Source organism: Myodes glareolus, chromosome 22, assembly GCF_982192425.1.
Source record: "Myodes glareolus chromosome 22, mMyoGla1.1, whole genome shotgun sequence".
Lineage (NCBI taxonomy): Eukaryota > Metazoa > Chordata > Mammalia > Rodentia > Cricetidae > Myodes > Myodes glareolus.
Genome location: NC_142047.1, coordinates 20,214,244 through 20,226,404, shown reverse-complemented (window position 1 = coordinate 20,226,404; position 12,161 = coordinate 20,214,244). Strand labels below are relative to the sequence as shown.

Sequence of the window (12,161 nt, the reverse complement as noted above, 5' to 3'; positions counted from 1 at the left end):
AGAAGAAAACATAAAATAACAAATGGAAGCAATAGCTACATCACAGGACTGGGGTGTCCTGGACTCAGTTTCCAGTAAGATAAAGCGTAAGAATAAACTGAAAGGGAAAGGAAAGGAGTACAGAAAGGGTAAAGGTCAAGTGTTCCTTGTCCAAAATGCTTGGACCAGAAGGTTTAGAGAGCACACTTGAATTTCAGATATCTGCATCATCTTTATTTGAAGAACATGCATAATCTAAAGAATCTTAAATGGAATCTAAAATCTTATTTTTGTTTTGTTTTTCTACTTTTTTGTTTGTTCTATAAACTGAAGATAACACTCGGGTAAGGCAAGCAATCTGGCAAGGAATCTATCTGCAGTTCTACATCTCAAACAGGTAATTACAGTAGCTAACTCCACTAATTCTGAAATCAACCCTGATAGGGTAGTTGAAATTCTAATTGAAACCATGCCAAACTGACAATCAGAATTCTTCCACAGTGTTCTTCAAACAGAATCAGCAGTAAAGATTAGACTATATATCCTCGGTATTCACATGTATGGTTTATAGCAATTACATAATTTAAAGCATAATATATACGTTGCTAAAATGAGTATGACTCTCATACTTGTCACCTAGAGAATAAAGATTTTATTTTAGAATTTTATTTTCCTATAGCAAAAGAATTGAAATGATATTCTTTAATTAAATTCTTTTTGCTACCTGGAGTGCACAAAACTTGCTAACAGTCAAAAATAGTACCATGACTTTAGAGTGATCTTTGATACTCTCCGTTTCTAAGTTCTTCTCTTTTCAATGTATTTTTCAAAAGCTTCTAAAGTTCTCACTTAAGACTAAATGATATTTTAGTGGTGACATTTGCTTTTGTTTTTAAAGGGGGGTGGGTTAGGGACTGGAGTGATGGTTCAGCAGTGAAGAGCACTGGTTACTCTTCCAGAAAACCCAGGTTCAATTCCCAGCACCCATGGTTCACAGCCATCTGTAAGCCCAGTTCCACGGGATTGGACACTCCCCTTCTGGTTGGCCTCTGAGAGCACCAGGCATGCATGTGGTACACAAACACCACATGCAGACAAAACACTCATATGCGCAGGATAAAATAAAACTTTAAAGAAATGCAGATGTGCTGACTCCAGTCTAAGCACTCTGTACAGTTCCATGGCGAAGCGTCCTGATACTCGGTCCTCTGATGCTAGCAGACCTGGATTTGGGAACAATTCCCAAGAGTAAATCTTGTGGAAACATGGGTTGTCAAATGTTTCACATATAAACTTACCTTTGAAATTAGGGTTCACAAGTTCTTTGCGATTAGAACACTGTAGGGCGTTTCCATAAACTAGATCTAACGCACACAGCAGAAGGTGGTAAGAGTTCACCAGATCATCACTAATCATGGGGAAGTTGCCTATGGGGTTACAGAAAGTCAGAGAGTTACACTGACATCCACTCCACAATAGTTTAAAATAATCCCTTTCTTTCATTATAATGACTCATACACCATTATACCAACTTGATTCAAGAGTGATAAAGTGTTTTGGCAAATTTACATTTTGGGGGACTGATATTTTAATGTATGTCTAAGAATTCAATGAAGACTAAAACTTTACTTAAATTCAATACACATTTAATAGGCATCTATTAAGTAGCTAGTAACTTACTAAAACTAATTATTACTGGTCTAGTCTTTGGATTTCTGAACACACAAAAATTTACCAACTCTCTTAAACTGTAATACATTATTTTACATAAAAAAGTTTTTCTACAGTAAAAATTACTAGAAATATTTAGAGGTAAACACTGGATTCGTATATGATTTTTCTCATATACATACTCTAGAGAAGGAAGCCTTTCTTCAGAGCACTAATGGTAATATTTTAAAATACTTTTCTATATAGTAATAAGCATTTATACACATTAATCCAACAGAACAGCAATACAGACATTTGACTCGGCAGCCACTACCCTGAGGATAACGGCCAATGCTTGTAGCGGAAAAGCAAACATAAGCCCGAGCAGACAAGCTCGCCCTTGGTGCGGTGCTGCCCTAAGAATACTGAACAGCTCCACTGAATTGCTAGCAGTGTCTGTCTAAAAGCTGTTGTCACAGCTCTGCATTTGCACGCATAGTGCCGACCAAAGGCGCGAACCACACTTCCACACATAGTGCCACCTGCATGTCTGCATCACATACACTTGGCTTTGTCTCATTGGGTCTATCTTAGACGTTCCTCCTTTACTTCCTTCCAAAGAAAGTTACCACCTACCTTAGGTCTCCAGATACATGATGCTTTTTCTTTAGAGGATACATTGAAGTAAAAAATAAGTAAATATAAGCCTGCTGCTGCCAGAAAGGCAAATGAATACTAAGATTAAACTCTGTATTGATATAATCCAGCTTACTTGCTTGCCTCTAGTATAAAAGGTCGAATATTAAAAATCTACTCCTATTCTTGTACATAAACTAGGAAGCCACACCCACTGGTTATAAGCTACAACCACCACTGGCAAGTCTAAACTTGTTCCTGTGTGCTCTTGCAGGGGGAGACAAGAACAGCAGCACTGTAACTCCTACCCAAAGTCTTCAGGCCCCGAAACAGTGTGTTCTAGTTGAGATTCCAGGACAGTCCCCACACGGGAAAGTTCTCACTTCAGACCCTGGCCTTACTTTACAGGCTATTTTATTGTTTAATTAAGAGGTAACGAAAACTGGAAAGACTCTAGATTTGGCTTACCTGTCCAGGAATGTGACCATATGAAAACAGGAAGTGGTCTTCTGCTCAAAAACCCCTTCATGAGTGACAGCTCATACTTGTCACTTGCCATACCAAATCCACAAACATACAAATAATTAGCTTCTTATTGGGAATGAGATCATCTAAAATGTCCATATGCTGCATGCTCAGTCTGTCTTCCCCACAAATACACCCAACACTGAACGAAAACAACTAAGTTACCCACGAGAACTGATCCAAGCACACCACAGTCACTGAGCTGTGCTGTGCTGTGCACCTGAACGCAATACTTGGATGCAACAGAGACTCCCAGAAGCTAAGTGTGGTGTCTCCTGCCTAACTGAGACTCTGCCATCATTTTAATAGTCCTAATGCTAGCAAATACATTTGCTCCTAAGCACACAAAATAGATTAAAATCCTGGTAGCCAGGCAGTCATCCACTACAATCATAAGATTACTATCATATGTAATATCAGTCATACAAACTAACATGGCAGCCTTCACAGAAAGTTTATCTACGTCTAAACTTTTATTTTATGTTACCAATTTATGTCACATTTATTTTATTTTGTTTTATATTTGTGGTGCTTAGGAGGAAATCCAGGGTCTTGTGTACACTAAGCAAACACCTACCCTGGGTCACAACTGTGACTTCTGACTGCACTAAAGAAAGCAGCCAACATCATTGTTATGGAAAGCATAACTAAAAAGTTCACAAAGACTCTGCCTTCAGCTGGGCGCACAGCTGATGGAGGACTCCTCTCCGGGGTTAGAGAGGCCCAGCTGCTATCTCGTCACACCTGGGGACCACATCTGCACGTTCAGCATCAAGCCAGGAGACAAGAAATCTGGATTCAAATCCTAGCATTATTCTTAACATTTCTGGGCATTAACTGCCTAATCTTGAAATCAAGTCAGTTGAGATAGTCGATCTGATAAAGGGAATCTCTTAGTAATTTGTCCTTTACCCATGATTTTATTTTTATAGTTTCAGTTACCTTTGATCAATAGACAAAAAAAAATATACCAAATGGAAAATTTAAGAAATAATTCTCAGGCAAGGATATCTGTAATCTAAGACTAGGGAGACTGAAGCAGGAGGGTCACAGGTTCCAGGTCAGCCTGGCCTACATTGTAAGCCTCAGACAAATAAAGACTAAGTTTAAAATTGCATGTTTTTCTGCTCTGTCCAGCTCTGTGCCACTTGGAACATGAATCATCCCTGTGTTCTGCATATCCAGGTTGAATATGCTATGCATCCACTAGCCAATTAGTTGCTTTCACGGTTATATGATCTATTGTCTCCATACGGCAGTGATTTTATTCAAGTAATCTGTAGCTTACTTAATAATGACCCTAAAGTAATGCAGCAATTTGCCAAAGAAAAGCCAAAACATGGAAGTGTTTCTGTTGAGTGAAAAGATGACTGTCCTTAATTTGAATAAAAACGTAAGTTTATTATTGGAGAGATTGCTCAGTGGTTAAGAGCACAGTTGCTTTTTCAGATAACTCAGTGTTTGGCTCCCAGCACCCATATGGAGCCTCACAATGATCTCTATCTCCAGGTTCAAGATATCGGATGCACCCTTCTGACCTCCTCTGGTACTGCACGCACATGGTGCACAGGTATACAAGAAGGCAAAACATCCATACATATAAAACAAAACTAAATCTTTAAAAGAATCATATGTGGATGCTGCTAAGATTTAGAGTACAATAAGATAATTGATAGAGATAACATTTATATAACCTCTATATATCAACATAACAGCTCTGTTCTTATTATCACTAATGTCATTTATCTCTTATTGTGCCTAATATGTAAATTAAACTTAATGTAGGTATATATAGCAACAAAGTATACAGGGGTTGGAACTATCTTTGGCTTCAGGTCTTAGAACGTATCCTGAATACATAAAGGTGGGACTATGGTATACATGAAGCTCCTTCCAGTTCTGACAATTTTCAGCTTATTGAACTATTTTAGTGGCAGTCATATGCCACAGTCTATAGAGAAAAAGCTACAGACTCTCTCTCTCTCTCTCTCTCTCTCTCTATATATATATATATATATATATATATATAAAGAATGAATATAACTGTACCTTCTCCTTAGATTGTTAAGAATTATCACTATATAGAGATGTATTACAGTGCATGCAAACCTTGGATAGAGTAACAGAATGAAAAGAGGAGAGAAAAAGATTCTAAGTATCTGATTAAGTTTAGACATGAGTTACCTGTGGACATGCAGAAAGTCATCAGAACCACTGTGAGGACTTCAGTCCCACTCAATGAATCAGACACATCTTATGGAGATCTGAGCCCTAGATACAAGCTGATACAGAGTGGGGTTCCATTCACAATTCAAAACGATAGCTTCGCGTCACAGAGACATAGAGCACAGAGTATAAAATGAACAGGCATGCCACTTAATACGAGGAAATGTGGATACTGTAAAGATAGTTCAAGGATCCTGTTGAGAACAGTGGGCCTTTCTTCCTGATCATAATACAGCTGATAGAACCAGCGCCTGAAAATGCAGGTTAGCAATTCCTATCCAAAGAAATGTTCCTCTTCTCTTACCTTTTGCATATATAAAAAGCACCCAGCAAAAGTGGAAAATTTCAGATGTGGTACAGGGCTGTCGCCTGGAGGGGGAAAAAAATAAAGTCACAAGACAAATACAAAGAGACATCCAAAATGACTAAATCAGTGGAGACAAGCCCACAGACACAGGAGGAAAAGCAGACTTGGCTTGACGGGGAAATGTGCAAGCAGCTCTGCCCCAACCAAATACTAAGAGCCAACAGCTGGGAGACAGAAAAAGCAGTTCAGAGGGAGAAAAGACTTTCTAAGTCTTTGGGGGTCAAGATACATAGGGCACAAAATAAAAAGGAAACAACCATTTCTGTTTTTATAAAATCACATTCCTGGACATGTAAGCCAAATCTAGAGGGTAAGTCTTTCCATTTCTCTGACACTGCCATGTGCTAGGATCACAGGTGGGTGTCATCGTGCCCAGCTTTACGGAGCCGATTTTAATAAGGATCAAGAAAAGCAGCGCACCCCAGAGACGAGCAGGAGACTTAGTGTAGTTCTGGCGCTAGCATGAGCAGCCACTTGCTTCTCTTGGCCTCTGTCCTTCACCCATCAAAGTTCCTGTATTTGGGAGTAACACTAGACAATCTACTCGGCCACAGTCACAAGAGTTGGACTTCTAAAAGTAGCTTCTTACAGCACTGAGGAGGTGGAAGCAGGAGACTTCTATAGTTCATGGCTGTGCGTGGATACTTAACATGTTCAAGGATACCTGGGCTAGATGACACCCTGTCTCAAAAAAAGAAAAAAAGATATGGCCTTTTGCCATTGTATATGATAAACTATTTATTGATTGGCCTCAAACAAAAAATTTAGGCTCTTTTGCTTGTAACATATAAGCCACTCTAACATTTAGTATTTTCTTTAAATAATCATGGTAGCCTTACTAAGACTCAAAGATAGCTTGAAGCGAGAGTTCAGAACACATAGCTACAAAGCTGGGGACAGTGGGGCCAAGGAGAGCTCCACTCAGGAGACTGAGATAGGACAGAACAAGCTTGAGGCCAGCCTGGGCTACCTAGTGAGTTTAAGGCTAGCCTGTCTACACAGTGATATTCCTTCCCCCATTTCAGGGGCTTTTGATTTTGTTTTGTTTCTCTTTTTGGCCGAGACAGGATCTCTCTTATACAGTCCAGGTGATCCTCCTGCTTCAGCCTCCTTAATGCTGGAATTACAGTTGTGTGTAACTATACCTGGCCTCTTGAACACTTTTTTTTTGTTATTGTTGTTGTTTTTCTACACAGGGTTTCTCTGAGGACACTGACCATCCTGGAACTCACTTTGTAGATTGCCTGCCTCTGCCTTCAAAGAGTTGGGACCAAGGTGTGCACCACCACACACAGCCTTCTTGTACCTTTTTTAAATTTCATTTTACATTCCAATCGCAGTTTGTACATTTCTTATGAATACTGTTTTAAAGGAAATTCCTTGATATACTTTAAAAACAAAATTTCCCTCTCTCTGTTTTAAACAAACTTGGATGTTAAACGAGGGCAGTTTTTAATCTTGTAATTGCCCATAGCTGTCAAGACCGAAAACACTAAACCAGATAAGCTGATTTTGTAGAACTTGACCAGAAAACAAGTCCAGAGTAGTAAAATTCCCCTATTCTCACTCAGTCTAGTTTCTCTGATGTTGATTGGCTATGAACATCAAACTGACTTCAGGGGACTATCATTCATTCAGTTTGACACAAAGGTTAAATAATAGAAAAAGAAAATATGAGATTCTGATCTATACCAAGGAAGTCAACTGGAGAAAGTACTTAAGATCTGATGTGTCAACCTGCATAAAAAATAAATAAAAAGGAAATTTTATATCAGTATAAAACCCAAACATTTTGCATTATGAAAGAAGCCAGACAACTTCTAACATACAGCAAAGAACAACAACAAATTATCATTTTAAAAAAACAAAACAAAAAACATATGAAGTCAGATGTGGAAGCTCACATCTTTAATACCAGGACTGTGAGGCAGAGGCGGGCAGATCTCTATGAATTGGAGGCCAGTCTGGTCTACAGAGTGAATTCCATGCCCCCAAGTCTACAAAGTGAGACCCTGTCTCAAAAAAAGCCCAACTTCTTAGGAAAAAGTAATTTCTGAAATCATGTTTCCTTTTAAAGAGTTCTGAACTGTGCTCAGAGAAAGGCTGTTCCCAAACACACACAGAAGCATACCTCTGCTTTCGTCCTCTTTGCTGGCGAGGTTGTTCTTCTTGGGGATATTTAAAAATATCTTGAAACATGGGTTCATATTTCTTAAAAATCACAGCAGACACAGTGAAGTTTCTTTCTAATCTTTCAGTACGTTCTCTGAATTGTGGGGGTAGATTTGCCATGTCTTCCCACTTCTTCATCTTGTTAAAAAATTCAATTAGGCTGATATGAAAAATAAAAGTGAGCACCTTAATAACATAAAGGTGATGTTATGCCAATACAATTAGCAATAAACCCAAATCACTTCATCAAATCATATTTCGGCAATGACAAAATCAACGCATGCCTTTGGCTAGCTTTACCTCCTACCGTTTGTCTATCACTCCAATCTCCTAAACAACTTTGCTCAGACTATGATTGCTTAGGTTTCCGTGTGTGTATGTGTGTGTGTGTTCACCAGGCAGTGTGAGGAAATGCACAGGAAGTCAGAAATTGATGCTGGGTGCCTCCTTCAACCACTGTCCACCTTACTGCTTACATTTTCCTACTGGGTGTGGCAGGAGCTCTTACCCGTGGCATCATCTCACTGGCCCCTGCTCAGATCTTTTAAATACTAAAACTGTGGAGCTGGAGAGATGGCTCAGCAGTTAAGAATGTTTGCTTTTCTGGTAGGATCTTTGTTCAATGCCCAGCACCTACAAGGTAGCTTATGACTCTGTCTCACTTTAGTCCCAGGAGATCTGATGTCTCCTTCTGACCTCCTTGGGCACTAAACATGCACAAGGTACATGTTCATACATGAAGGCAAAATACTCATACATATAAAATAAATCTTAATTTTTTTTAAAAAAATAAGACACTGAAGTTAGTATGGAAACAGTCAAAATTTCAATATATACATCTTCCTAATCTCATTCTCTACTTCCCCCCAATAAAACCCCCATTCTGGACTTAATTTTCCATACATATATTCATAAAAAGTAGAATTTTGTGTTTGCTTTTACATTTTACACTGTATCTGTAAATACACAAATAGATATCAGATCACTTTTTATAATGGTGTGTTTTAGGCTCACAAAACATATTAGATAATCAACTGATACTCTCTTTACTGACAAAAAGTCTTTCTGCTCTCCTCCTTTTCCATATTTGTATAAACTTTCGTTCTCCTGAGCTGTCCTCTTTCCACAATAACAAGTCATATTTAAGCAATCATGCAGAGGATGCAGGTCTGTTCCAGCACCCACATGGTGACTCACAACCACCTGGAACTCCAGGCCCAGGGCATCCAGTGCTCTCTTCTGGCCTCACAGACACCAGAAACACATGTACACACATGCATGTGGAAAAACACCATGCACATACAAAAATCATGAATTTTCAAATGGTAATAAACATATTGGTATGTGGACAGGACTTTCTTTAGGGTCAGAGAACATGAATTTCTACACATTCCACGTACATTAAAACACAAACTTAATGTATCTGAGCATAATGCCACATAATAGGCTGTTCTACCTTTGATTCGTTGTATCTTCAAAAGCTCAATATCTTTATTTAAATTTATATTAACATTACACAATGAGTCATAACCTTTAATGCATTAAAATGCAAATAAATTTGTTGGTAAAATGTGAGTCTGACTCTGAATTAGTAAAGGAAAACCATGACTCAGTTTCTAAATTCAGCAGTCTACATGTTAGAGGCTCAGAGAAAAGTATACAAAGAGAATTGTCATTACCAGCGGGATTTGTAAGCTTTTATTTTAGCTACATTCTACTTTTCAAGCTCTAATATAGTTACCTCTGCTCCGAACATCGAAGGATCCTAGTTAAAGACACATAGTTTCCTTCAACGGTCCCTTTGCTTACAGTTGGGACAGATTTTCTGCAAGCCACATATAAGGCACATGCTAACCAGTGAAGATCATTTCCCTGAAAAAGAAAACAGTGCTTAAAAACTTGTTCAGAGTCACTCAGATTTTTAAGGGCTGTAACAACGGAGAGGGGTGAATTCGATGTGTGAAGAGATGAAAAAATATATATATATTTCAAAATACACCGACCCGGCAAAATGGCACGGACATAACCACCGCGTTATAGGTAATTGCTTATAGGTATTGCTTAGCCTTCGAATCATGAGCCTCTATGCCCTGCTCCTTCCATAAGCTATATATAAAATAAAAGGGCCGTAAGCACAGGCAGCTGATAAACAATCCGGACTTCCGTGTCACTTCCTATTGGCCCATGCATGGGAGGTGCCTGCAGAGTTGACAGGCACTGGCCCGAATGGCCATTTTTTGTCAACCTCAAGCCCCGTCCCAAGAACGGGACATAACAAACCTATAAGTGCGTGACAGCCAAAAAGAGTGCCCGAGCTCAGCAACAAATGTGTGTGTCTACACCGGTTTTCAACTGCCAGGGGGAAGTAGGCAGAGGGGTGACAAATCTTAAGCCGTTCTCACACGTAACTTAACGCGAAACTTAACGCGTCTCCTCTGACGGCAAAGCCACAGCAGAGGCAATGGTGCAGAGCAAACGACCAAGCGACCCCAGAGCCACACCGAGCCCCCCCGACCTCGCCGGATGGTCTGCGCGCGCACCTCCAGCGTGTAGCTCTCGCTCATGCTGCGGTAGCTGCCCCAGGCCTCAGCTCGCGCCGCCTCGTCCATGTTGAGGCGGCTGCATAGCTCCTCGAACCGCTGCTGGATCTGAGGGCCCGGTGACCCCGCGGGCTGAGCGCCGTCTGCGGCGTCGCCATCCTCCTCCTCCTCCTCCGAGCTGGCTGCGGCCGGAGGAGGAGGCGGTGGCGACTGATTGCCTCCAGATGGCATGGCGCACCGGAGGCCGCGGCTCTTCAGACGCGCCGAGGGCCCGGGCCCGCAGCCATTCAAACCGCGAAGCGCCGGCCCGTCAGCAGCTGGCACCACGACTGTGCCGCCCCCAGAGCCCCTCGGTCCCATGCGGGCATCCGTAAGTCTGAGCACAGCCTGCTGGGAAATGTAGTCTCGGCTGGCATCTCAGGGGGACCAAAAATCGTGGAAGAAGAGCAAAAGGAGCTGTGCTTCATATAGGGGCAAATGAACGCTCCCTCCCATTTTAAGTGTCTCTCAACAGTGAGACCATTCAGAAGACTCTTTTGAAGAGAAAATAACCAAGAAATATCGACAGGAGAAGCCTTAGTATCTAAGCTCTTCACGCAAACACTTCCTTTTCACCTAGAATTCCTCAGATAATAGTAAAGATTAAAAGGTCCAAAGTCTAGATAATAACTTAGCTGCACGTTCTAATTTGCGTCTCTGTTACTGAGATAAACACTGACAGAAACCAACTCGGGGAGGAAAGGGCTTATTGTATCTTATTTTACAGTCCATCACTGAGGGAGGCTAAAGCAGGACGCTTGCAGGCTAGCTCCTCCTTGCTGGGTCAGTTGCACTTCTAAAACAGCCCCCCATCTGCCTAGAGATGGCCCACTGGCCAATTCAACAGAGAGGATTCCTCAAGAGATGCTCCTGTGTCAACACTATCTATGGCAAAGATATATTAGGCCAAGAAAGATCTCATTAACCAAACAAAAACAACAACAACAATAACAACAAAAAAACCCTCTCAACCAAACTAGTAATCATGAATGTGTTTTCAAAAATAAAGATTATATTAGCCAACACCCTTGCAGGATTGACACCCCTAACTTCCAGACCTTTCACATTTAACGTTGTGTGAGTAAGGACAGGCAACGGGAAATCCAACTGAACAAGGTAGCAGTGCAGACCAGGGACTGGGGAAGCTGATCCTTCTCCATCTAAGATGGAAAGGCATTTCAGGACAGGTGACTGAAATTAGGGAAATTACTTGGCGTGAGTGAGAAGGAAACACAAAACACGCAACAATCCTGCAACACAAAACACGCAACAAAGCCGCTTAAGAGTTTAGATCCTGATGATTAGTTGGTAGATAGCGGGGTTTGGGGGTGGGTGGAGGAGGGAATTTCCCAGGGGTTCCCAAGACTAGGAATGATAAGGGAAGAATAAAATGATACTTATTCTGGGTCAGTCTGGTCCATTTAGATAGGTTCAATTGGCTCCCTGGAGCTTATGAAAAAAATGTTTGAAAAGAAATAAATTTTAAAAGCTTACGATTATGATGATATAGTGTTGGAATGAAAGACAGTGGGTAGGAGGGAAGAAAAGGGAGAATGATTAGAAAGGGGAATTATTAGACCCCTTAATGTTTTACCTGAAGCAAATCTTAATGCACTTGTTCTCCTTAGCATCATGGTGTTACCTTAACATCCAGGAGACACTGCTGCAGTCAGTGATAAACCTGTTATGTTAAAGTCTGTTTTGTGAGTTTTTGAAGTTTGGGGCTGTGAATTCCCCAAACTCGTTAGTTTCTTACCACCTGGGCTTTTGGCAGTCCTTGTATCTTTGGCTCTATGTTTAGTGATGGTCCCTGTAATAACAGCTGAGTGGTTAACTGGAAATTTAAGTATGACTTTGGAGATATAGAGAGGTTGGTAAAGCAGATAGGAGAAAGAGGGAGAGTATATGAAGTTTTTGGCACAGGAGGGATGAGTAGGGTGATGAAACTTTTATTTTTCTGGAACTGGAGAAAAAGTGACTGATCTTGGTGTCCCCTGGAACTTAAGGGAGCAGGGCCCTGTTTGAGT

General features: G+C 40.7%; 1 protein-coding gene across 3 annotated transcripts in view; it reads right to left on the bottom strand.

The window, feature by feature from the left end:
* Rbl2 (RB transcriptional corepressor like 2) overlaps positions 1-10,415 on the bottom strand; it is a 52,594-nt gene extending 42,179 nt beyond the window's left edge. Inside the window, exons 1-5 of one of the 3 annotated variants that reach the window (XM_085682025.2) lie at positions 10,096-10,415; positions 9,297-9,427; positions 7,515-7,715; positions 5,321-5,385; positions 1,278-1,406 (exon numbers count right to left, since the gene is read on the bottom strand). In XM_085682025.2, the coding sequence (XP_085538151.2) occupies positions 1,278-1,406; positions 5,321-5,385; positions 7,515-7,715; positions 9,297-9,427; positions 10,096-10,326 (757 nt within the window). In that variant the 5' untranslated portion in view covers positions 10,327-10,415. Of the gene's footprint in view, positions 1-1,277; positions 1,407-5,320; positions 5,386-7,514; positions 7,716-9,296; positions 9,428-9,558; positions 9,595-10,095 lie in introns of those variants that run through there. The other 2 variants (XM_048426767.3, XM_048426768.3) reach the window with 2 other exon arrangements.
* Positions 10,416-12,161: the final 1,746 nt, after the last annotated feature.